This window comes from Ochotona curzoniae, unplaced genomic scaffold (genome assembly GCF_017591425.1).
Source record: "Ochotona curzoniae isolate NIBS_2020 unplaced genomic scaffold, NIBS_Ocur_1.0 contig_883, whole genome shotgun sequence".
Classification (NCBI taxonomy): Eukaryota; Metazoa; Chordata; class Mammalia; order Lagomorpha; family Ochotonidae; genus Ochotona; species Ochotona curzoniae.
Genome location: NW_024466599.1, coordinates 13,429,554 through 13,456,734, shown reverse-complemented (window position 1 = coordinate 13,456,734; position 27,181 = coordinate 13,429,554). Strand labels below are relative to the sequence as shown.

Sequence of the window (27,181 nt, the reverse complement as noted above, 5' to 3'; positions counted from 1 at the left end):
GCCATCATGTTTCTTAAGCATTAATTGCCTGGAGATGGAAATTTTGAAACCTGAAGGATGCCTTCACTGCTGAATGGGGAAGGCTGGGGCTTCGTGAGGACCTTCTCTCCAGGCTTCCCAGTGCCTCCACTCATTGAGGGTTGTACAAGGAAAACATATTTTTCAGTTAAATCATAAGTGAATCTGTTTCAGGAATGCATTTAAGTTCTCTGTGTTGTAAGTTCATAAAACAACTGACTTTTCCCAGTTAATAATAAGACTGGCAGTTGCACACTTCCAAAATTTACACTTGCTGAATGACTGGACGCGTCCTGTGTCAGAGCCTGTCTTACCACCTGTGGAAGCCAGCTGCTGTAAAATGCTCATCGTTCTGGATTCTACTTGTATGTTGTGCGCAGAAAAAAGGTCAAAGCAAGGTACTAACTTGTTGCTGTGCTAAGTTAAATCCATATGCAAGTGTAATCATTCCCAGATAGAGGTCTGTTCCTGGTAACTGTGTCAGGGCTGTAAGTTTACTGAAACTTTTCTAGGATAAACACACAGGTATAATGGTGGATGGCAGACATTTCAAGATTGGTATTAACACACAGTCACAGCAGTAAACTTTTCCAACTCCAGGAAACAGTTTTCTTTTTAAGACAGCAGCAGGTGTACATGTAGAACTTGAGGAAACACAGCATTGTTTCGTGTAATGATGCAAAACTATCTTGCAGTTAATTGATTATCATTTCTACCAGCTAAATTTGAGCTCTCTACTAGAATAATGCAACTCTAATTGCTGAGTGAAACTAGGTACAGAGAAACGGGAAGTTTACTGCAACGTTTTGTTTCTGCAATGAAAAAGAGGAAGCATGCTGTAATTTAATATTGGTAAAAGTTGAATCAACATAATATGTCCCAGTCTGCTTGAGAAAATAAAGAAACTTCACAGGACATGTTGCTCCAGGAAGCTAGTGGGCATGCCCTGCTGCCTTCCAGCCCAACCTGAAAACCAGTTCCCGAGATTAGAAGTATTCCTGATGTGTTCACTTCTGCTCATAAAGAGGCATTCAGAAGCTCCATAGCCATCCAGGGCTATCCCATGTGAGGAGATTTTGAGCCACATGTTTTGTTGGAAAATCATTTTATGCATGTTATTCAACCTAAAACAGTTGCTAAAAATGTATCTTTGGACTATCCAACCAGGAAGCCACAGGAATGCTAGTATTAAAATAGCCTTTTCATTAGATCATGCAGATGGCTTTCTTATATGATCAGCAGGGTTGGGTTCAAAGTTCGAGTTTTCTACAAATGAATTTCCATTGGGCACATAAAGAAAGATTTTCATTGAGGACAGTGAACCTTTTTAACTCTGAAAAATCTAGGCTTTTTTAAAAAGATGTATTTATTTTTATTGGAAAGGCATATTTACAGAGAGAACAAGAGAAAGTGAGAAAGATCTTCCATCCACTGGTTCACTCCCCAAACAGCTGCAATGAATGACTGGAGTTGAACCAATCCGAAACCAGGTGCCAGGAGCCTCCTCCAGGTCTCCCACATGGGCTCAGGGTCCCAAGGCATTGTGCCATCCTCTACTGCTTTCCCTGGTCATAAGCAGGGAGCTGGATGGGAAGTGGAGCAGCCAGAACTTGTTTGGATATTGTGCTTAGAGGTGAACAATTAGCCGTTTGAGCCAACACACCAGCCCCTGATTGTCCTCTTTCTTAAGTCCAAAGACATTGTAAGTGTTTGGATTTATTTAGTTCCCTTACCTGAGGCAAATATATCTACCTCCTAGTTGTTTCCAGAAGAAGTTCCACTGTTGGATAGATTGCTGGTTTTTTTTTACGTGACTACATCCTACTTTTCCTTTAAAAGTGGCTACACTGCCATCTCCAGGAGGCCCGTTTCAACCTCTAATTCTGGTTAGATGTCCCTCTGTTCCCAGAGTTATAAAATGCACCCTTGGCCACAATGAGGGTGATGAACTGTTTTTCTCAACCTGATTTCCCCAGGACACAGTGTCATCCATGATGCCTGGAGAAAAATGGGTACACGATCGGGATGGGTAGAAGTAGGAAAGCCACTAGAGTGTAGATTCCGAGCCCTTTTAGAGTTGCGAATCTCTTTAACTCTTGCATAAAGACCCCTTCTCAGAGTAATTTTTTTTAAATATGTGAAGTATACGCATTGAATTTTTTTAGGATATTTTAAAATTTTTTATTGGAATGTCAGATATGCAAAGAGGAGGAGAAACAGAGCAGAGAGGAAGATCTTCCCTCCAATGATTCACTCCCCAAGTGGCCACAATGGCTAGAGCTGAGCCATTCAGAAGCCAGGAGCCCAAAGACTTTTCTGGGTTTCCCATGCGGGTACAGGATCCCAAGGCTTTGGGCCATCCTCGACTGCTTTCCCAGGCCACAAACAGGGAGCTAGATGGGAAGCTGGGCCATATGGGATCCTGACACGTTCAAGGCGATGACTTTAGCCGCTAGGCCATGGCAACAGACCCCTCCTATAAACTTTTAAAGTACCCTTGTTCTATGGTTTGTTGCTTGTATTCATAATAGTAGAAAATAATATGATTTAGTTAAAAAATAACAAAGGGCCCAGTGAAGTGGCATAGCAGCTAAAGTCCTCACCTTGCACGCACCAGGATCCTATACGGGCACCAGTTCTAATTCCGACGTCCCCACTTCCCATCCAACTCCCTGCCTTTGGCCTGGAAAAGCAGTCAAGGACAGCCAAAGCCTGGAACCCTGTGTCTGCATGGGAGACCTGGAGGAAGTTCCTGGCTCCTGGCTTTGGGTCGGCACAGCACTGGCTGTTGTACTCACTTGGGGAATGAATAATTGGATGAAAGATCTTCCTGTCTATCTCTTCTCATCTCCATAAATCTGACTTTGCAGTAAAAATAAATAAATCTTTTAAAAAATTAACAAAAATGAAAGTATAACTAGTCTTCCTTTTTTTTCCAGAACATTCTCCCTCTCTCAACTCTAGTTTCATGAGTATTCGTGGATCTATAGATGACCAAGTGAAAAGTTTCAGCATTAGAAAAGCTAGAAAAGGCGAAGTGTATGGTATTATGATGTGGCCACAGGCCTGAGGACAAGAAGCCATGAAATGCTGCACTGAGGAGGTTGTGGAGATAATCCAGGGGAGAGCCAGGAGGCTGATAGCCACGTGACAGTCTCCAATGAGTCACAGTGTATGCCGGCTGTGCATGTCCGGTCTTCTTGGGAAATGTGTGTCAAAATATTGAGAATGGATTAAAATTTAGGTGGGGAAATTATTTATGAGGTTTTCATAGGCTTGAGGCAGTGGCATAACAGGCTAATGCAGTGGTAACAGGCTAACCTGCTGCCTGCAGCACTGGCATCCCATGTGGGTGCCAGTTTGAGTTCTGGATGCTCCGCTTCCTATCCAGCTGCCTGCTTATGACCTGGGAAAGCAGAGGCCGAGGGCTCAGATCCTTGCCCACATGAGCGACCTGGAGAGAAGCTTCTGGCTCCTGGCTTCAGATTGACTCAGTTCCTGCCATTGTGGCTGTTTGGGGAGTGAAGCAATGGATGGTAGAACTCACTCACTCTCTCTCTTCCTCTGCCCCACCTTCTGTCCATAAACCTGCCTTTCAAATAAAAATAAGTAAATCTTAAAAAATAATAATAATTAGGGCAGTAGATTTGGGGTGTAAAGGCTTAAGAGATAGTAATCCTGAATAAAAGAAGGACCTCCCCCCATTGAAACTTAAATAAACATTGACAACAAGATGCTAGATTCCCCACCATTGCCTGTGCCAGCAATGTTATGACACATAATAAGTAGCGGAATGCTGAAACTGTGGCTGCAGCTGTAAGACTATACAATTGTAAAATAGAGAGGAAAATGGGAGTGAGGTGGAGGAGGAGGAGGGAGGAAAGGGGGGATGCCCTAAACCTACAAAACAGTATAATGGGAAACAAAGTGAATTTTTTAAAAGATGTAAGAGGTAGCATCAAAAGCATTAGCACGCTATCAGTGAATGGGGGTGGAGTGATCCAAGATGATCTCTCTGTATCTGGTTTGCTAACAAGGTAGGAGATACTGATGGAGATGAAGCAGTAAGTTGTGGGAGGTAGTTGAGAAAGTCGTTGTTTTAGGTCCTTGTCTTCGAGATAGCTTTGGGATATCTGAGCAGGCACATGACTGACAGCTGGGATGAGTAGTCTTGACTCAATTCTGATGTGGGGTGGTTGAGGCTGAAGTAGAAGCCATGGCCATGGATGAGAACATATCAGGAAATCTCAGTGTAAGGAGCAAAGCCATCCAAAGATTGATCCTTGGGAAACCAACTCAGGTGTTTGGGTAGTGAGAAAAGGAGTTGGTTAATAAGATGGGAATGGAGAGGAAGGGGTGGGAACAAGAGCAGGATGGAATAAGTCAAGGGAACCAAATCAGCCGCACATTTCCCCCACCCCAGTCCCAGTGTGTCTGGGGGCTCTGGGGTGTGCAGCACTTTGGTAGGCACCTGGTGTGTCCACGGCAAATAGGAGGTCAGCATTGCCTCGGTCTATCATTGTCCTAAACTACAAGGGGATGCCTGTCTCATTCATGGAAAAGTGAATTAGTGTTGGGTTTATAAACTTCAAGTTTTCATTTCAAACTCACTGAGGAGGGAAATTCTCAACTGCCGTGACCATCTTTGGCCCAGGCCTATGGAAACAGCTGGTGTGTGCTACTGCCAGAGAGAGCCTGAGCATCACTGTTGGCCCGTAGGAATCTGGACTTGTTCCAAGGGAGGACACGTGGCTGCAGCAGTCAGAGGAAACTGGGCAGTGGCAGAGGGGGCACTGCCCCTGCCCTGGAGGGCCAGGCCATGACTCCAGTGTGTCCCTAGAAACAGGAACCCTTACTTTGGCCCTGTCTTTGTCCATCTTAGGGGTGATGCCACCTTTAGGAGCAGACCTCGTTCAGTTGTTTGCTGATTTGGGCATGCAAATCCTTCTGACATGCACACGTCCTGCTTGGTGGAGCGTAGGAAGTGCTCCCTGGACCAGCTAACCAGGGCTGCCTTTCCGCCAAGCCTCCATCTGAAACACATTCTGTTAGTTCTGCCTGTTTAACTTGAAGCCTGTCCAGCATGTCCTAAGCATCCTGGAAATACATAGGTTTGTTTTTATCTCATTCACTTCGACCTTGAGAGCTTCATTTGAGGCAGTTGCAGTAACATACTGTTGAGTTCAGTCGGTACCTGATCGAAAGGAGCAAGCTGAGTGTGTGGGGAGCGAAGTTCCGAGTCACAGCCCAGGTTCCCACTCTGACTCTTGCATTTGCTTGGTAACATGACCTTACTTAAGTTGCTGGACCTCACCCACAAAATGGCTTATTATCATTCAGTTCTGAAAATGGATACTATAATTCATACCTTAAAATTCAGACCTTACACAAGTGTCTGAGTGTCAGGCATGTACTAAGTACTCAGTAGTGTTCACTGTGACTGTTACAAAGTTAACTACCACCTCACTATGTCTTTTTTTTTTTTAAGATTTATTTATTTATTGGAAAGGCAGATATATAGAGAGGAGGAGAGACAGGGAGGAAGATCTTCCACCCGATGATTCACTCCCCAAGTGAGCGCAATGGCTGATGCTATGCCGATCCGAAGCCAGGATCCAGGAACTTCTTCCGGGTATCCCACACGGGTGCAGGGTCCCAAGGCCTTGGGCCGTACTCAACTACTTTCCCAGGCCACAAGCAGGGAGCTGGATGGGAAGTGGAGCTGCTGGGATTAGAACCGGCGCCCATATGGGATCCTGGCGAGTTCAAGGCGAGGACTTTAGCTGCTAGGCCACACCGCCGGGCCCTCACTATGTCTTTTTAAGGACTATTTGCCTAACTTCCTGCTCACACCTCCACCCTTCCCAGATAATTTCCTTCTGTCATAGCAGATGTTAGTGATGGGAGTATGTTGACATGGACCCTGGAATGCCCCAGTCCCTTTCTAGGTCACAGCCACCACTTCCTGTAAGGTGCCATAGGAACCTGTGGTAAAACAGCCATAATGAGGGAAGATACAGTAGTGGTTAATTTTCATCAAAACTTGGGTCTAATAGTAAAGCAACAAATTCTGATGAGTTGGACTTGACCTTGTCTCGCTTAAGATCTTTACAGCACTCCCACCACTCTCTTGTGCTGTCAAACCAGAACAGAAACTAGGAGTATGCATCAGCTCCAAGTGCTTCCTGCTCAGCTGCCTGGGAGAAAGCCAGTGCCCTGGGTCAGCTTCTTGCTGCAGTCCCATGGAAGAAAGAGATGAGGGCGGATGTCAGTAGATGGCCTGGTGGCTTCCGGGTGGGAGCAAGTGGTCCTGTCCCCTGCATGTTGGCCAGGCTAGAAAGAAAGGGTCCCCACTCTTTGGAGCAGTTGGCTGTTCCAGCTGTGGAAGATGGGCTAGGTGGGGCTTCTGGGGGCCAACTCCTTCTTCTTAAGGGCTTGCCTTTGTGGCTTCATCTCTGTTCTCACCTACTTCCTTCAGTCCTGGAAGAGCTTAATTCTTATTTTCTTTTTTTTTTTTTAAAGATTTATTTTTATTATTTTTTCATTGGAAAGGCGGATATACAGAGAGGAGAGACAGAGAGGAAGATCTTCCGTCCGATGATTCACTCCCCAAGTGAGCGCAACGGGCCGATACTATGCCGATCCGAAGCCAGGAGCCTCTTCCGGGTCTCCCACATGGGTGCAGGTTCCCAAAGCTTTGGGCCGTCCTCGACTGCTTTCCCAGGCCACAGGCAGGGAGCTGGAAGGGAAGCGGGGCTGCCGGGATTAGAACCGGCGCCCATATGGGATCCCAGGCGTGCAATGCGAGGACCTTTAACCACTTGCGCCACCGCGCCGGGCCCTTAATTCTTATTTTCAAAAAAACAAAATGAGAAAGGTACCAGAAAAGAAACAAGATAAATTGGAGTTTAAATGCTCTAAACTCTCCCTTTCTTCAGTAGTTTTGCAAGTTCCAGAAGAAAGTCCAGAAAAACTACAGTGAATTTCTTTTATTCATTTATGTGCTTGGGAGACAGAGCAACAGAGGGTAACAGAGAGAGATGGATATTCCATCCACAGGTTCACTCCCCAAATGATAACAAAGTCAGGCCATCCATTTGGGTACAGGGACCCAAGCACTTGGACCATCCCCCACTGCTTTTCCAAGCATACCAACTGGAAGCTGGATCAGAAGTGGTGCAGTGGAGACTTGAACTGAAGTTCATAAGGAATGCTGGCATCACCGGCTGTCCCCTCAGTGAAACTTTTAGCTTTTTGGCTATTTGTGTCCCCATAGGGGTAAATGTTGAAACTGAAAGGAGATGCTTGTATTCCAGAAGAAGTTTCCTCTAAAGTTGCAAAGTCAAGACCTAAGGATCTCTGACTCTCGGCCAGGGAGACATAGAAGCTCATTGTGGCTCTCAGAGTTGCCTGTTGATAGACCAAAAAGGAGCCAGGGTGGAAACAGAAGAAAAGGTAAACGTGGAGGTGACCTAGTGGCTGATGTCACTAGGGCTGTCATTTGGGATGTCCACATGTCAGAGTGTCAGAGTTTGAGCTTTGCTCAGTGCCCAATCTCAGCCTCCTGCCATTCACACCCTGGGAGGCACCAGCGATGCTCAGACACTGGGTCCCTGGCTCTGGCTGGGCCTCAGCCGTTACAGGTGTTTGGGGGAACCAGGAGTCGGGAGGGTGCACGCTTCTGTCTTGCTCCCTCCCTGTGTCAAGTGAATAATTGTTTAAAAGGAGAAATGGCAAGTGTGGCTTCTGTGTGGGATGCAGCTGTACAGTTTGCAGGTACATTTTAAGAGTGTCGTGTCTCACGTTGGAGCGGGCAGGGGTGGGGAACCTTTTTTCCACCAAGAGCCATTTGGGTAATTACAGTATCATTCACAGAGCCATGCAAAAATACCAACTTGAAAATTATCCTGACACAGATATATTAACTTTTTTTTCTTTTTCTTTCTTTTTTTTTTTAAAGAGGTTTATTTGTAAGGCAGAGTTATGAGAAAGAAAAGGAAAAACAAAGCCAAAGAGAATCTTCATCTGCTGGTTCACTCCCTAGATGGCTGTGTGGCCGCAGTGGCTGGAACTGGACCAGTCTGAAGCCAGGAGTTTCTTCCAGCTCTCCCATGTGGCTTTAGGGGCCCAAGTACTTGGACTCTCCTCTGCTGCCTTTCTAAGTGCATTAGCAGCAGGGAGCTGGATGCGAAGTGGAGTAGCCATTACTCAAACTGGCATTCCGTGTGAGATGCCAGCACTGCATATAGCAGCTTAATGCACTGTGCCACAACCTAACACACTAAGCCACAGAGCCAGCTTTGGCTAGATCAGACCACATGATTTCCTATGCAGACCAGAAGTTTTTCACCCCTGTCTTAAGGGGCACACCGAACAGCGAGGAAAAATGCATTTAGGAACACAGAGTCTGGACCCGGAGCAATAGCATAGTGGTTTAAGTCCTTGCCTTGAGTGTGCTGGGATCCCATTTGGGCACCAGTTCTGATCCCAGCGACCCCGCTTCCCATGCAGCTCCCTGCCTGTGGCCTGAGAAAGCAGTAGAGGACGGCACAATGCCTTGCACAATCCTGCACCCGTGTGGGATACCCGGAAGAAGGCTCCTGGCTTCGGATTGGCTCAGCTCCAACTGTCACAGCCACTTGGGGCGTGAACCATTGGACGGAAGATCTTCCTCTCTGTCTCTCCTCTCTGTACATCTGCCTTTCCAATAAAAATAAATAAATCTTTTTTTTAAAAAAAGGCACACAGAGTCTGTAGTAACCGTTATACCACTTTCTTGTAGAAAACCTAAGAAGCAAGACAACAGCACCATCCTGGGCCTCACAATCTAAAAGAAGTGAGAATGTTAGATTTTGTTTCTAATAGAAAAAGAAAAAATGGGCTACTTAATATGAGAACAATTTGGGGGAAAAAATGTCCCTCTCAATCACGCGTGCTTTGTGTCAGCTCTCAGAGTCGTAAAACAAAAGCCCAGGAGCAGTGGACTGCTGGCGCTCGTTTCCTTTCTCCTGAACCTTTGAGTGGTAACGTGCTGCCCGTGGCTTGGCAGCCTTGGTGAACGACTGGCATTCTCAGAGCAGTTCTCAGCCCATGCCATGCGGTGTCTCCGAGGTACTCCATAGCAAGGACTCTCTCATCATCTTACTCCGTAGGTCTTCTCTCATTTTCACAACCTATCTTAGTAACATCGATCCACTCCCTGCAAGTTATAAATGCTAGTAAAAGGTGCTGCTGGGGCAGAGCATCTCTGGGTTCAGGACCCAGCTTTGCAGTTCCTCCATTGCTTCAGCTGAAGCAAGGTGATCTCACGAAGCCTCAGTCTCCCTTTCTGTTACACAGGGGTAAAACACCTTCCTTGGAGTTTTGCTGCCTGGACAGTGTGTGAACAGGTCGAAAGTGTAGGGCACAAGCTTGGCATGCTGTTCTCAGCTTCCTTCATGATTCTTTTTTACATACCAGCGTACTAAGAGCTTACATCTTAAGCACTGTGTTTGAATAACCAGTCAGTTCTGTTTCTTTCAACCTCACCTGTCCTTTCCCGCCCCCACCACTACCTCCACACACCTCACACTTTTTCACTTTCCTGCTTACAGTTACAGGCATACAGTCCTCTGGTAGGTCTGTTGCCTGTAACAATCTACGGGGGACAGGAAGTGTCTTGAGCCAGTATAAATAAAGGCATCAGATAACCATGTGTTTTGTTTGCAAGCCAAGGTTTTCAGAGAGCCCTTCAGTGAATACAGCTGAAAGAAGAAACTTTAAAACCAAGCTTTCAATACTTGACACTTCTATCAAATAGGTAGGTAGGGTCTCCCAAATCCAGCCCACTGTAAGTGGCTGCTGGTCATGGAGAATCAAAAAGTAAAACCAGGGTCCAACAGAGTAGCCTAGTATCTAGGGTCCTGGTCTTGCATGCGCTGGGATCCTATGTGGGTCCCAACTCGTGTCCCAGCAGTCCTGCTTCCAGTCCAGCTCCCTGTTTGTGGCCTGGGAAAGCAGTTGAGGATGGCCCAAAGCCTTGGGACCCTCCACCCATGTAGGGGACCCAGAGGAAGCTCCTGGATTCTGGCTTCGGATTGGCTCAGCTCTGGTGGCCATTTGGGGAGGGAAGAGTCTCTCTTTTACTCTGTCTCCCTGCTCTCTCCTCTTCCCCCTCTTGCTTCCTCTCTGTAATTCTGCCTTTCAAATAAAAATAGGTAAAATCTTTAAAATATATATATACATAGAAGAAGGAGGAAATAAAACAAAAGAAAAAAGAAAAGTCGCAGACGTGGGAATCTGGGTTCCTCACTTTTGTGCGTCTTGAAGTGGCACCACTTCCTGTTGTGGCTCCCGGTACACGCAGTGTGCACTGGAAGCCCCGTAACTACTTGGATATGATTTGTGCCTTGAAACCCAAAGGTGACCTTTGTATACTACAGTTCCCGCAAGATTCCTCTCTATCCCAAGCATTGGTGAGAGTGCGTACCCCAAGGTGGCTTTCCCAGCATCTTGCATGATCATGCCCTGGGAAAAGACACCAGAGCAGCTTGACATCCAAACTTCCAAATTTCTTGACACCATTCAGACTCTTTGATGATGATATACGTGATAAGTATAGAATATGCTACCTCCTGAATTATTATTTATTGATTTCTATTAGAAAAAGTATCTACCAAGGGGCCTGCCCAAGTCCAACATTGTGACATAGCAGAATTAAGCCTCTGTGAAGCCAGCATCCCACATGGGCATTGGTTCAAATCCCAGCGGTTCCAGTTCTGAGCCAGCTCCCTACTAATGCTCCTGGAAAAGTAGCAGAAAACAACCCAAGCATGCACTCATGTGGAATACTTGGGAAGAATGACTGAAGTGGTAGATCTGTAAGTCCAAGGTCCTGTGCAGCTTTGAAAGCTGGCTGAACTCCAGGTGATAGCCAGAGAAGTCTCTAGGCCACAAGTAAGTCTGCCACTCAAGGCTTAGTCATTAATCAGTACTGTCTGTAGTACTCCGTGAATTATTTTCCTCTGTGAGGTGTTTTTAAACCAGTCACCTCTTCCAACACTGATTAAGTCGTAGTGCTATTGTCATATAAGCAGTGACTTTAGAAGCGCAGTCTCACCTGCCCTGCATTCACGCCATAGGATTTGACAGCAGTGGATATAGTGATTCCGACCAGTAGGCATTAGGACCAGTTGCCCTTACCTTCCCTCTCCCATCCATGCCTCTGTCACTTGTAATTTCCCTGATTGACTAGCTGCTCGAGGCACTGCACCTGTGGATTTCAAAATGATGTGCAGCTTCCCTAACATGGACAGAGGAGAGCTGTCCACTACCGCATCTCCATCTGCTCTGCCACCCAGGTTTGTTCATTGACCGGAATACCCCAGTATTCCAGCCATTTGCTGTTAGTTGCAGTTCTCCTACAGGCCTCCCTCTTCCATGCTTTGACTTTGCTTAGTCTGCTCCCTCCAGGTTCTAGACTCTACTTGGCCTCTCCCCCATGAGGACCCTTTCCTGCCCTCTGCTTCTTCTCAGAAGTTGACCCTCTTCTGGGCTCTTGAATCTCTCAAGACAGTTTTCCGGCTTCCTAACAAAGTAGATACTCAGGGCCCTGCACAATAGCCTAGTAACTAAATCCTCACCTTTGGGAGCTGATTTGTATCCCAGCTGCTCCACTTCCCATCCAGTTCCCTGTTTGTGGCCTGAGAAGGCAGTAAAGGACGGCCCAAAGCCTTGGGACCCTGCACCTGCGTGGGAGAGCTGGAAGAAACTCTTGACCCCTGGCTTCGGGTCAGCTCAGCTCTGGCTGTTGCAGTGTTTGCAGAGTGAACTAGCAGATAGATCTTTCACTCTATCTTTCCTTTTCTATAAATCTGCCTTTCCAATTAAAACAAGTAAATCTTTAATAGATACTCGATAGTCACTTACTGCACAGACTAATAAGTGACTAAGGATTTGAATAAGCAAATGGGAAGCTACAAGTAATTGAACTGGCCAGTTGAAGACTGGAATTGGGCACCAGTGTTAAGCAATAATAACAGGTATTAGGAATAAAAAAAAAAATAAACCTAGGGGCTGGCACCATGGCATAAGTACCAGCATCCTATATGAGCACCAGTTGCAGTCTCATTTGCTCTGCTTTTGTGCCAGCTCCCTGCTAATCTAGGAAAGCCGCAGATGACCCAAGTTCTTGGGCCTCTGCCCCTCACGTGGGGAACCCAGAGAAAGCTTTTGGCTCCTGACTTTGGCCTGGCACAGCTCTGGCTATTGCAGCCATTTGGGCAGTGAACAAGTAGCTGGAAAATACCTCTCACTCTCTCTTTCACTCTATGTATAACTGGTTTTTAAATAAGTAGATTTTTAAGATTTATTTTATTTGTATTGGAAAGGCAGATTTACAGAAAAGGAGAGACAGAAAAGATCTTCCACCCACTCTCCAAGTGATTGCAACGGCCATAGCTAAGCCAATCTGAAGATAGGAGCCAGGAGCTTCTTCTAGGTCTCCCACACAGGTGCAAGGTCCCAAGGCTTTAGGTCATCCTCTACTGCTTTCCCAGGTCACAAGCAGGGGACTGGACAGGAAGTGGAGCAGCTGGAATATGAACTGGTACCAATATGGGATCCCAGCTCATGCAAGGCAAGGATTTCACATTGGGCCCTAAAATAAGTAAAAACATTTTTTTACTTAAGAAGCCACTTGGAACACCCCTATTCCTCATTGGAGTACCTAGGCTCGAGTACTACCCCACTGCCTTTTTTTTTCCCCCTCAAGATATACTTATTGTTTGAAAGGCAGAATTAGAGAGAAAGAGATCTTCCAGTTCACTCCCAGAGGCTGCAGTAGCCTGAATAGTGCCAGGCCAAAGCCAGGAATCAGGAGTGTCTTCTCATCTCCATGTGGGTGCAGAGACCCAGGCCATCAGTTAGGACCTGGATTGGAAGTAAAGCAGCCGGGCCACAAACTGGCTTCCATGTGGGATGCAGTGTCAAAAGCTGCAGCTTTACCTGTCATACCACACAACCCCTGTGGCAGCTTCCAGTTCCGACTCCCTGCCAGTGTGCACCCTGGGAGCAGTAGATGATAATGCAAGTGCTTGGGCCCCGATCACCCACGTGGAAGATGGCTTCAGCCTGGCTCAGCTTCAGCTGTTGCAGACACTTGAAGAGTGAACAAGCAGATGAAACTCTGTCACTGTCTCTCTGCCTTTCAAATATATGAAAATTGCTGAAAATTTTTAAATGTTTTTGTACAGAAAAATCTGAAATCCATGCATAGTTTTCATAATACATTTTCCACAAACTTTTTAAGATGACTTCATATACATACACATATGTGTTTGCATGTATGTGTGTGTGTGCACACGCTCAGTGCAGGTCACGGCAGAAGGTGTCTAGTGAGGCACTCAGCCTCAGAGGAGGCCGCCTGCCTTCAGCCTGCTCACTGTTAGAGTCAGCAGGGCCATCCGGCCGCATGGAGGCTAAAGTGCCCCACACTGTCACGGAACGCTGATCCCCTCTGGTCAGCTGCATTGAAACTGCTGAGTATCCGATCCATCGTTATGTTCATTCCACCAGCATGGTCACGGGCCTACCATTCCATCACTGTAGAACAGCTAGCTAGTTAAGTGTGTTAAATGATCCTTTAGCCATTCAGTGACCATGACCCAGTAGCTGTCTTCCTCATCCTCAGCTGCCTTCTCTCTGGCATCCTCAGTGCACACAGTTTTGCTGGTGAGTTCCTTTAGTGAATTATGTCATACACAGGTGCCCCTTGGTGAATTTCTTTCCATCAGATTCCTCCTAATACCCTCCTGGAAACCGTGAAGCCTGGCTGGCTGCCTGCCTCAGGAGGGCCACTGTGGCGGGAGCCTGGGCCAGCTGCTGCCTCCATGGCCTGCTAACCACTCATGTCGTATCTCTGTAAGAAGGGAAACGTGTTTGCTAATTAAATGTTTTTTCTTTTCTTGTAGCTTACATTTTACTATGGTACTACAGATCGCTGGTGTCCAAAAGAGTACTACGACGACATCAAGAAAGATTTTCCAGAAGGAGATATTCGACTCTGCGAGAAAAACATTCCCCATGCTTTTATCATCAGCTTTAGCAAGGAAATGGCCACCATGGTGGCCAACTGGCTTGGGGATGATCTATCCAAATTGTGATGCGTGCAATACTGACGATAAGCACCTCCAGCCAGTGCTGAAGCACAGGGTATGTGCTATGTCCTATACATACTTAATCAGCAACTGTCAGATTTTGATATATATAATGTTAGAAAAAAAAAAATAGATTGAGAACCTCCTGGCTTCCAGACTGCTGGTTCGCAGTTCCATGCGCTTCAGGCTGAAGTGAGGACTGTTGATGACGGTTCCATGGGGTTAACACCATTTCCAAGATCCAGGGAACACAGTGACCTCAACAAGGTTTCGTATTTATGCAAGATGCCCGTGACAGCCTGAGGTATATGTTGGTAGGCAGAATCTTCACAGTCAAAAGAAAAATCTAGACGTAGTCATTTAGATTGAGTTACATAGCAGAATAGACTCTCCTAGAGAAAATTGTGAAATACCCAGAGAAACTGTGAGCTAATTCGGTGAATGTGAAGTAGAGCTAGGTATATGAAGGGTAGGAAATCACGATGAAGAGGCATGTATGTCCCAAGAGCAGGAAACAGCAGGCGGCAGATATTGCAGTGACCCCGGTCTCCACTAAGCACGAAAGATGATCAGCTCAGACCAGCTGCACAGCTCGGCAGAGCTCACTGCAGTGTGACTGCCTGATCCACCCACATTAGGCATAGAATAAAGTTTGCCAGACATCATTTTGCTCAACTGCCTAGAATATAAAGAGTTTCCAAAGGATCCCAACTGTGTTTCCTATCATGGAACGGACTGCAGGCTCTGTGCTGAGCTTCAGCCTGGCAGGCTGTAAGCTCCCTGCAGGCTTCTGTTCTTGCACTGGCTGCTCCTGACTCAGGCCGTGCATGCCACCATGCAGTTTTCTGCTCATGATTTCTTACAGTAAAACTCTGTCAAGACCAGCAGTGAGCCAAGTGTGTGCTGGCCAAGGAGGATAGCATTCTTACCAACTCTGTGATCCTTTTCTTCCAAAAAGTAAATAATTTTTGAAAGGGTATTTTACATTGATTGCTGAGTAGTGAAACATTACCTTAGATTAATTCTCTGTCTCTGCATGAACCATATCTGTTAGGAAGAAGTCATTTTGCTAACAAAGCAAAGCAGGCTGTTCTGTTTGGTTATGTGAATTCACTTCAGTCCACCCTGAGGTCTAGAGAGACACAGTATGTTGTCTGGGTGGGCTGACAGTACAGTTACCTTCCCCACAGTGACTGAATCCCAAGACCTCAGGAATTGGTGAATTCCACTAACCATGGGAAGAGCTGATGCTTGATCAGAAACATTCCATGTTCTCTGAGAAGTGGTCCCTCATGGACTTAGCATCCTAAGAGCCATGAGATGTTGGCCTTCTTCTCAAAACCTAAAGCTGCTAACGAAAGATTCCATCCTCATATGCCAGCAACTCCTCAGTGTTGAATGAGTTGTTGCCCTTTGCCATGGCTTCCGCATCAGAACAGAGTCTTCCCTGAGGAGAAAAGCAGTGCTCTAGACAAGGAGTGCTATTAGCCTGGGAGCAAGAGCCAGCAGAGAGACAGGCCCCAGGCGCTGGTCAGCATGCAAAGTCCTTCCTAACATCTGTGTGAGGAGACGTTCTGGAAATGCAATGTTAGAAGCCAGGAGATTCTCGGCCCAGGGCGCCTTGCACACAGGAGCTGCTCAGCAGCACTCCATCGGAGCCTACAGGCAAGTCCTGAGAGTAACACGCCCACCTTTCCTCTTAGACGTTGTATGAGTCAGCTTTCTTATTGCCTTAACCAAAAAACCTGAGAGCAGCTAACTTAAAAAGGTTTGTTCTCACTTGTGGTAGCCTTATTGGTCTGGTATCTGATGTGGACACTAGAGGTGGAACGGGTCCAGAGGGAAGATCACCTGCGGTGAGGCAGGAAACAGAGAGGCCCCACTCAACCTTACAGCCAACCCTCGTATCTGTCCCTTCCAAGGGCACACCTCAGTGACCTAAATTAGAATAATAACAAATTCTAAATAAGCCATAATTAGATCAAGTGTTCACCCTAGTCCATTAGCTACTGACAGAAGACTTTGGGAATTAAATCTCTAACATGTGGGCCTCTGGGGCCAGTGGATCTATTATTCAAATAGATGTTACTCTACTCAGTAATTCAAAAATCTGTTCACATGAAACTATCTTATTTTTGTTTTTCTAACTAAGATTCCTGTTAATCATCTGAGCCACCATATGATTTTCAAAATAAATATTTTCTCAGCCCTCGTGCCTTGTCTGGACCAGTCTGTGCATGTTTAAACAGGGGCATGTGAGATGGGAAAAGGGGGATATAATTTGAGCAGGTCTCTAAGTCAGGCTCCAGACAAGTCAGTGAAAAGGTAATCCTGTTTCAAATGGTTAGAATCCTCTACTTGCACATGCCACAATCCCGTATGGGCACCAGTTCATGTTCCGGCTACTCCACTTCCCATCCAGCTTCCTGCTTGTGACCTGGGAAGGCAGTTGAAGATGGCCCCAAGTCCTTAGGACCCTGCACCCAACATGGAAGATCTGGAAGAAGCTCCTGACTCCTGACTTCTGATCAGCTCAACTCCAGCTATTGCAGCCACTTGGCGAGTAAACCAGCGGATGGAAGATCTCAATCTGCTTTTCCAATACAGATAATAATCCTTGCTTTAAAAAAAAAAAAAGTAAAAATGCACATTCTCATGGCATCTTTTATAGAGGGAAAATTGGATTTCAGAAGTCTGAAGTTCATTTATTTCATTGGGAGCTACAGAAGACTATAATGGACAAACAGTGGATAAAATCCATTTTCCAAAATAGTTCTCCTGTCTGTCTCATTCAACAACATGGCCCATCTCTGTCAAACATTAAACTTCTTACAGAGTTCTCTAGTGCAGCTGGCAAAGGAAAGTTGGGTCCTTGACCCAGGCCCATGGTATTTCTGGGCCATGCGAATCTCCAGGGACAGCATTCTGAGGCTCAAGGGACTTCACACCTGAGTCAGCCAGCATCCAACAACCCCTCCACCCAGTACCACCACCACCAACCCCTCCACCCAGTACCACCACCACCAACCCCTCCACCCAGTACCACCACCACCAACCCCTCCACCCAGTACCACCACCACCAACCCCTCCACCCAGTACCACCACCATCAATCCCTCCACCCAGTACCACCACCAACCCTTCCACCCAGTACCACCACCACCACCACCAACCCCTCTACCCAGCACCAACAATCTCTCTCATCCAGCACCAACAACAACCCCTCCTACCCAGCACTTACTCCAACAACCCCTTCTACCCAGCACCAACAACCTCTCCCACCCACCACCAACAACCCCTCCACCCAGTACCACCACCAACAACCCCTCTACCCAGCACCAACAACCTCTCCCACCCACCACCAACAACTCCTCCCACCCAACACTACCAACAACCCCTCCTACCCAGAACCTCCTCCACCAACCCTTCCCACCACCATCTACTTCACCCCAACCCTTGGTGAGCCAGTGACCTCCAAAAGCTAGATTTCCCTTCCTCCTACTTAACATGACACCCCGTCAGAGGAGACTGGAGAGACAATACAAGTCTGCTGCTGGATTGGAATGTCTTTGCTACAGAAGAAGTCATTGGGACCACTGGAATAGCTGAATGGAGTCTGAAGATGAGCTTAGGGCAAAACACCAACATGGATGTTCTGATTTCGGTGATGCTGCTGTGAATAAGTTAGATGCACCTGTTTGTTCAGAAACTGCCAGAGCAGCTGGGGGCAGTGAGCCTTCAGGTCAGATGACGCCCAAGTGGTTCACAGGAAAATCATGTTTTATGTACTTTGAAGTTTGCAATGGTTTCTGAATTTCTAAAAATAATTTTAAATGCTCACACCCTCATTGCTCTCCTTCCTCGGCTCCTCCTGCAGGCCTCAGAGGACAAGCATGGCCTGAACGAGGGCTGAAAAGTGAAGAACAAAAGAAGGGCCAGCTAGAGGTGCAGGCAAGAAGAGCTGGGTATCAGTACTTTCCTCTGCTGTGTGGATTTTTGCATGGGCTTTTGCTTAGAGACAAATAGCATCCTGCCTGCCTTACAGTGGATGCTCTGTAGAATAGTACCTAAAGGAAAGGGATAGCAAACTTGTGTTGCCATTACCATCCATTCTCTATGATGCTGTGCAGGAGCTTGTTTCTGCATGGTTTTCCCCAGCCTGTAACTTGCTCCTTGCAGACTGGCATTTCCTTCTCTTGGGCAGTCAGCGCTTGCATACTTGGCTTTGCCTTCTGCCTGCCAACCCAGGCTACCTGTGGAGTTCACTTAGAAGAGATACGGGGAGCAATGGCATTTCTCAGCTGGTTTGAGATATCATCTTTGTTCCCAGCCTTCTCTTGCAAGAGACAAGAGCAAGGGACCACTGGGCCTGCTCCCTCCCTTTCGGGGAGAGCATAAGGAGAGGTCAAAGGCTGGGACAAGCGTGCTTTGTAAACATTGTCTTGGAGGCTTGCAGTAGAACCCCCCTGCCAGAGTGCTGAGGACAGAAAAGCATTTCTCAGTGTTCTACATGCTTTCCAAGCAGACTGAGGCTTCTAATTGGACGCACAGAAAGGTAGGTAAGTGGTGACACTGCCGCAAGGGCAGAGTGGCTACAGGACATGGGCACTGCCAGAGAAGGCTGATGTTGCCATACTTGATACCATGAGAGCCTCCAGGTGACAGAGCTGAGGTCAGAAGACACTCTGCATTGCCACAGCTCTGGGTACAGAAAGCTCCTGGGTAGCATGGAAGAGAAGGCTTTCCCGGGACAGGCAAAACTTGGTGAGTTTGGAACAAAGAAGATGGAATCAAGAAGGTGCCTGCATCATCAGTGTCACAACCTTCTCCCCACCTGGGGGGTGCTCACCACCCCCATTTCACAGGTTTTCTCTGAGCAGCAAAGGAAAAAGCCAGAGATCTCATGGCTAGTGGCAATCTCTACTCCAGAGCTTCACTTCATCCCTTCTCTGCACTGCATCGTGCTGCCTCCTGGAGGCCACAGTGGGCAAGCCCAGCCAGAACCAGGACTAGGAAAGGCAGGAAGGGTACATGAGGACCCAACTGGCTGGCCAAGGACAGCTGGCAACAACTGAGCAGCTTAAAAGAAAGATGATTGCAACAGGGACAGTTTTCAGAGGAGAAAGCTGCATCAGGTAGGGCTTGATGGGAGGAGAGGTGCATGCCGGGAGGGAGTGCTGAGTTGCTCTTGCTCTTGTCCCCTCTGCAGCTATTTCTGAGCCAGGGGTGCTCACCCAGCATGTGGTAACTTCTCCCCTCCTCTGCACTAACAGTCCTAAGGAATTCCTGCTCCAATGTTGCCAGTGCCCAGACTCAACTTCACCCCTCCACACAGCTGGTTCCCACAGCAGCCTTCCCTCCCTTCCTCCAAGCTTCTGTGACCACCTGACCGTGTCTCTGCAGGAATTCTGCTAGGCCAGTCTGCTGCTCTTCCTGGCTATCACATGAAAACTTTGCAACCTTGTGACTCTCAGGGTTAGGGGAACTGGCCTGCCTCATGGATCCACATCATCAAACTATCAAAAGATCACAATTCCATCACTCTCTCAGACCGGCTGTGTCCATGGAAGCATGGGCATGGACACATGCTCTTTTACCCCTTGCACTTTTCCTTAGTAGAATTCTTGACTGAGCCAAAGAGTCAAGAGCATTGATTGACTGCTGGCTCTGGCACCAGAGGATTGCCTTAAAGCAAGGCCACTGTACCCCGTGACCCATTCATCTCATCTGGTATGGCTACAACTGTTTGTTCCATTCATCCATGATTAGCAAGCCTCTGGGGTTTGGGTATTAGCAACTACCAAATATGTGGTTTAGTATTTGTGGAGCGCTAACCTCATGCAGCACCCCAAATGGGAATTTTGTGCAACAGTGCACGTGACGGTGCTTGGAGAGAATGGAGTTTCTCATTTTGAATTGCATTCCTCCAGCATTCTGGCTAAAAGGGCCTGTGCTGACCTCTCCATGGTGGAACAGATTTCCTTGCTGAGGAAATCTACAGGAACATTCCTCTTGCCTGAGCTGAGAATGTGACCCTGTGACTGGGCGTCCATTACAGCCAGGAGATGCGGGTGCACCTGCAGGGTCGCCTTCCCTCACAGAGGGACTAGCATCCTGCCTCTGCAAATCCACCCTGCTCAGGCTCTGCAGAACATCTGGGCTTCCTCCTACTGGCCACTGCTTTAGGGCTGCACACCTGCAGGTCATTAGAATCCCGCAGACACCCACAGCCCCACCAGCGGCGGCCAGAGCACTGGCGACACATCGCAGTAGACGAGGTTCTCACCAGATCACTGTCCCCTCCAAGCGGCTGAGTGTAGACTTCCCAGGGTACAGGAGTACTGCCTCTGAGAACAGAGCCTAGAAGTATCATAGCCTCGGCCTGCTTGGAGAAGAGCAAGCACCAGGGGCAGACCTGGACTTGTCAAGGCCAGCAAAGAAGTGTGACAGTCAGATGTGGTCTCCTTTCAGCATCAGCCATTGCATGCTTGCTCGCATCAGTGTCTGGAAAATGGGGCAAAGTTTTGAATGCCTTCCCTGACTCCCTGTAGCTCCCCCTTCTCCACTGACTATGTAATCCTCTCAGCATAGAATGCTGGGCTAGATCCAACGGAGACTGAAAAATGAGAAAATGAAGAACTGACTGAAGACTATTGCCAACAAAGCGTGGTGCTATTTGATGTGCCAATGAAGTTGAAAAGGGAACACCATTTTCTTCCTAACAAACCATTTATTAAACAGGAATAAAATTAAGGAACAGAAAGCCTAAGTTTCATGACATGGCATTCACCAGAGACACTCACAGGGCCAGAGACTTGGGCTAACAGAACGCTGGGCTAACAGAACGCTGGGTTCCCAGGGGACCCGTGCCACCATCACTCTACAGAGATTTGACTGTATTTCCCCATAGCTACTGCTCTGCCTCACATCCTCTCCCGGAAAACTTAGGAAGAGATGGAACCGCTTTCTCTGTATCTGTAGGAAAATCGGGTGTGAGAGCTGGGATGGCCATGGAGGCCCCCGTGGTCAGCCCTGGCCATCTTGGGGAGCTGCAGAAGGACCTCAGGCACATTGTCACTGAGCGGAGTTGTCTCTGCACGTGTCATAAAGGTGCCATGTGCACTTTGCGGTGGGAAACATGCCATTGGCCTTGCAGGAGACCTCAGGCACGTTGTCACTGAGTGGGGCCTCGGCTCCTCTGCCCTCAGGCTGGATCTTTTCCTTCCTGCGCAGTGACTTCACACAGCCCGGATCTGCATGCAGCAGCTTACACAACTTTGCCTGTCACCATGACCCAGGAGGCAGCAGCTCCAAGCCTGAGTACCCTCCTCCACGGCTCATGTCTTGAGAGCTTTGGGGCTTCAGGAGGGAAAAGCCAGCCCCCCTCTCAGGGCGTACATTTCTAATGCCATGATGGCTGATGGTGGTGCTCAGCTGAGGGACAACAGGACTAGACCAAGCCAAAACATCAATCTCCAAAGACCAGTCGTGAGTCATCTTATGCATAAAATATTTAATCAACTTATCTGTACAAAATATTAAAATGGTTAATGAGGAGTATACCAGCCTGTTTAACAAATATATTCTGCTATATAATAGTAAAAAGGAAAAAAAAAAAAAAGATTGCTGTTTTACAGGTCATTTACATTTTAATATGTACAATCTATGTAAATTTCAGAGTACATATTATACACATGGGCTTATACCTGCCCTGGAAGGGTTCCCTGCTGGCTGGCTGGGCAGCCGAAAGGCCCGGTCCGCGGCCTGCATGCTCCAGAGCCCTGCCCTGGTCGAGTCTGAGCTGGAAGATTGCAGACAAAGAGGATTTCAGGCTGCGTTAAATGAGTTTCTAAAACCTCTCCCCCTCCTCCATCCCCTCGCCTCGCCCTCCTACACCCCCACCCCCAGCCAACATAGAAGCAGTGGGTGTCCTAGCAAAATGAAAGCACCTTCTTTCCTCGCCCACCCCCAAATAATTAATTTTGTCTTGAGCCGCAGAGGCAATAGCGTGTAATTGAACCTTGATGGCATTACCGTCAGTTTGAGTTTGGCCATTTTCTTAAAATCACAGTATTGCAATCAGAATAAATCTACCTCTTCAGCCACAGGCTGCTCACTGCATGCAGAAGGCTGCTGGTCACTCAGGGCCTACCTTAGGTAACGCGTCCCAAGCTAGACCGGAGCCCAATTGGGAGAGGAGCGGTCGCTCTACTCAAGTAGAGAAAAAAACAAAAACCTTCCCAAAGTTTTCAGACTCCCCACTGTCTTTTGCTGTAGTCAGTGTGCTAATCATTTAAAAAAAAAAAAAAAAGTGTTAACTTTGCTTTGGGCGGGTGCAGTACTTCCGGCTTAGAAACCGAAAGTGATCCAATTATGATTCTTGGTCAAAGAATAGACAAGCTGCTTGCAAGACACTGCACAGTGGAACACCGTAGTAAAATCCCTCCAAGGATGCTCACGTTTAATCCATGATGTAGCTGGAGCAGAGAATGCCAGAGAAAGTCCCCTATGGGAGCGTCTGTTTCTGGCTGGGAACACTCTCGCATCTCCCAGCCAGCAAGCCTGCTTCTCCTGGAACTTACTTTCTCTCCATGCTGCTGTGTCGTTTGCTAAACAGAAAGCTGGCTCTCACTCTCACAGGCCCTCACACTGAAACATTGGCTGTAAAGGAACAAGCCGGAGGCAGCAGCTGTCACTCACTCAGCACCCAAGCTGCAGACAAAGCAAGGCCCCGACACACCTGGTCACTGCTTCCCAGATTCACCTCCACGGAACCCCTCTCTCCATCTCTGGCCAGGGCAGCCCCTCAAGGCGCAGCTCTGTGGCCTGTATGTTTGGGAGCCCTTGGCTTTCCCCCTAACTCAGCAGCACTCTTAGGAATAAGACTTAGCCAGGAGCAGGCTTGGACCCAGAGGCAGGCTCCATTCTGCAGCCATGTGCCCCAGGAGGCTCTGGCCACTGCTGGACACAGGCCTGAGTCGTCTGTGACCTCGTGTCCTCAACTCCATCCCTGCCAACCCACGTGCACAGCTGTGCCTGCTGCCATCGCCACAGACGCCCCCACCCCATCGCTGCCTGGCCAAATTCTCCCCACACACACACACAACTTCTGCCCTCTCCCTGCAGCCTTGGTTTGCACAGGGAACTCTCACACAGAAGCAGGGGCCCTCTGGGAAGGAACAGGCTCCCCTCACCTGCAGCCCTATTCTGCCTGGCCTATCTGTGCCCATCTGAGGAGGGGTCAAAGTTCAGAACAGCACAAAAAGGAGGAAGAAAACTCCACTCCCACTGCCCTGCCCCTGGCAAGCTGGGACAGGCAGGGTGTGGAAGTGAAGACTTGATGGGGACCTAACAGAGCAGTCCTCCTTGGTATAGCCATGCTTGTCTTCTTGGTCAGGTTTCTGATTCCTCCCCAGGTCCCTGTGTGGCTGCCAGCAAGGCCCAGCCTGCTGTTTCGCTGCTGCTCCTTCAGAAGCACCTGCAGCAGGTGGCAACTTCTCCCAGCTCAGGTTCAATCCACACGTGGCTCTATTTAGTACACTCCAGCCACCTTGCCAGTGCCCTGCACCAGACACAGCACAGCTCTTGAGTTGGATGGGCCAAGCCTCAATCCCTGCTCCCAGTCCTGATCTTGCTTTGCCCCAGATGGATGCACCAACAGAACCCAGGGATAAGAGGGACGCACACATGCCCACGCTGAGAGCTGTAACACTAAGAGCTGGGGCTCCGGGGCTGGGCTAGGAACAGGCCCATTTGCTCTGTCCTCAGACTTGGCAGAGGAGAACCCTAAAGCCCTTGGGTCTTCATTTGTGAAGGGCAAACCTCAAAATGGCAGCAAGGAGGTAACTGCCCATGACTTTTTCAGGCCATCCTGTGCAGCCCAACACGCTGGCACGACCTCCCTCCAGATGGCCCAGGCCAGCTGAGCTGGAAAGGGAAGCATTCTTGGGAGCGGCGAGGGAGCAGGCAGAAGGGGGCAGGTAGAAGCCAGCAGGAGCCTCAGACGCAGCAGCCCACGCAGGCAGGCACTGCGTTGCTGTCCATGCATTCCCCCTGGGTTTGTAACTGGCTGTGTGTGGCTGTGTCAGCTCAGCCCTTCCTCTCTTCCTTCCTCAATCCAGATGCTCCCTGAGGGGCAAATGCAGGCCCTTAGCTCCTGCTCAGGAGTGCTGCTTGGAGAGCCGTGACCTTCCTGGCCCACCCTGCTGCAGGCCCCCTGGCCCAGGGCCCAGTGAGAGGGGCCCTGCTTTCCAGCTAAGCAGAGGCCCACACCCCCGAGAGGCCATGCTCTCATGGGAACCTGTAGGGCTCCCCACGGGCCCAAGCCAGCTGCAGCCCTCTCTCCTCCTTCCCCTGGCTTTTCTGCAGGAGCAGACTCAGAGCGTGGGGCTTGTTTTGCACACACACTCTGTTCTTGGAAAGAATTCAGTGTGTGTTTCTGCTGTAGCAGGACAATCAGTGTGTAGTCCCTGGTTATTTTCTGCTGCGCGTCAGAATTCTCACTGCCAGGAAAACAACAGGTAAGATGGGAATGACACCCCTTCCATCTGCAGGGATGTCTCCTCCCATCACCTCTCGTGACCAGGAACACAGTCAGTGTGCTTCCAATGCACTCACACACAATCCACACCCAAGGCACTTTAGGTAAGATGCCAAGAAAGCTTGGTGAAAGGGGAGAAGATATAGTAAATGAGCCCCCTGAGCTAAGACAACAACATCACCTCCTGTGGAAGACCCAGAGCAGCAGTATAAGAAGCTAGAACTCAACCAGGTGGCCCTGGGAGTCATGGCAACGCCCTCCTGCCAATGCAGGGACCCCAGAACCCTGGCTTCCTAGAGGGGCTGCCCAGGCTACCTTGGTGTCTGGCAGACCCCATAGCTGACCCCTAGGGCCCCAACTGGCCTGCCCCAAGCTCCCCAAGCAGGGATGCCAAACCCCATTCACTCACAGGAAATATTGGTTCGGTTGATCTCGACTCAGTGCTCCCAGCAAAATGGAAAACCCTATGTGCTTCAGCAGGTATGCCTTGGTGACCTCAGATGGGGGTGGCCACCTTCACTTGATCATGCCACACATGATGCTTGCCTGTCTGCCATCAGCGGGGACTGGACATTCCAGTGGGGGACTGCCAGACTCGTGCTGGACGGCATAAACCCACACTCCACTGCCTGCAGCCCAGGGAGTGCCGCGGGAGACCAACCATGCCAACACAACGCCTTACTGAACAGCTGGGTGAGTTTCACCTGTTCACTTGGTGAATGGGATCCAAGGCCAGAGTGGGGCAGAGCTAGCATGGGGCACCCCAGCCTCTGTTGGCCCCAGCAGCCCCAGCATTGGGAAGTGCCAAGCAATGCCTCGGTTCAGTGGACCACAGACATGCCAAAGGCCTCGGGCCAACCAAGGAACCTGAGCCCAGGTGCAGCCTGGCCTCAAGCCCGCCCCCCACATCCTAGAGCATCATTAATGCCACCATGAAGTGCTAGAGCAAGGGGATTTTTCCCCTACATTCGTAAAATACAGGGGCTAAAATCATGACCTCTCTTGCTCCTCAAATTTGCTTTTCCTAGTTGCTAATAAAGTATCAAAATGTTCGCTTTTGCCCCAAGATAGGAGATCCACCAGAATTTCTTCAAAGTCACATTGAGCTCAGTTTTTTATTCACTTCCCCTTTGGAATATTCTGAGACTGCATTATTTTTAATATTTTGTTGTCATCTTTCAAATTATTCATTATGGCTAAGTACAAGAGCAATCACTCTTAAAAATTGCCCTATAGCCAGAAGAAAAATAGCAGATCTCTTTGGCAAAATCTAATTTGGGAATCACCTCTTTGCCCAACTCATTGGAATAAGATAAAATTGTACCAAGTGGTCAGTTCTTTTTTTTTTAAATTTATCCTTTAGACACCTTTGCATATTCTGGTTATTTATAGCTACTGGCCTATAAATTCACATCTCAAGAGGGAGACTTTTTAAAATAACTGTATATAATTTCATGGATAAGAAGGGACTCAAGATGGGTACTTAAACAAGCTGGCTACATGTAAGTCTCTGGTCTCTCTCCAAAGTGTCATCACTAAGGACTAAAATGTGTATAAAACTTCCTGGATCTCAGCAGCCAGGACAAAGTAGGACAAACCCTACTGAAAGATGCTTGGGGAGAAAGCTCAGCAAAGCATTAAAAGGAAGTACCCAGCAGGGTGCTCAAAGACCTGTGTGCAAGGCACAACAGGTGCCTCTCCCAGCCACTCACAGAGGACCACAAAGGGATCCCAGCATTGCCAATCAAACACAGCACTGCACAGCCAGAAAAATCTCACCACCCGTAAAACTGTGGGGGGCAACGCGCAGGGGGCCAGAGGGAGTTCAGGCGTCCCTGCTCCTCAATCCAAGGCTGAGCCTGAAGCGCCAGCAACCAAGCTTTGCTCCTGCTCCGAAGGTCTGGATTGAGTCTATCCATAAGCATTCTTGGGTGGCGCTCATCCTGACCGAAAAAATAAAAAAACAAAAACAAAAACAAAACAAAACAAAACAAAAAACCCAACGATAGCACAGCAGCCAACGCCTGTGAAAGCTTAGGCAGACTAGATCGTCAGCACGCCACTCGGTGGGGGTTGGGCCTAACTCCCCTACCCCCAGCCCAGCCTGCGACCCCCTGCTGGGGCGGGTCTCTAAGGAGAGGTAACAGTGCCCACCCCTTCCCATTCCCAGCCTTTGCCCTCTTCCCCCACAGAACCACCTCCCCCTGACCAGCTGGAGAGCTTCTGCTTGGCAGTGACCACCTCACCCCCAGCGCGAGTCCTGAGAAACCTCTCCATTTCCACTCGCTTCCTAAAAGCAAAAGTACCGCTTCCACTCCAGCTCATTCCCAATTAGAATCGATTTTTTCAAGGGGGGAGGGGGCGGGCAGTGCTGACCTTGGCAGGTACTTTGGAAGTTCTGAACCCATCCTTTCAGACAAAACGTCTACCGCCGAAAGTTCAAAGGAAAAATAAAATGTAGTCCTCAGGGCTTCCTTCCCAAGCAAACGC

General features: G+C 48.4%; 1 protein-coding gene across 2 annotated transcripts in view; it reads left to right on the top strand.

The window, feature by feature from the left end:
• LDAH (lipid droplet associated hydrolase) overlaps positions 1–16,102 on the top strand; it is a 104,966-nt gene extending 88,864 nt beyond the window's left edge. For both annotated transcript variants that reach the window (XM_040992902.1, XM_040992901.1), the window contains exon 7: positions 13,968–16,102. In XM_040992902.1, coding sequence (XP_040848836.1) covers positions 13,968–14,159 — 192 coding nt within the window. In that variant the 3' untranslated portion in view covers positions 14,160–16,102. The remainder of the gene's footprint in view (positions 1–13,967) is intronic.
• Positions 16,103–27,181: the final 11,079 nt, after the last annotated feature.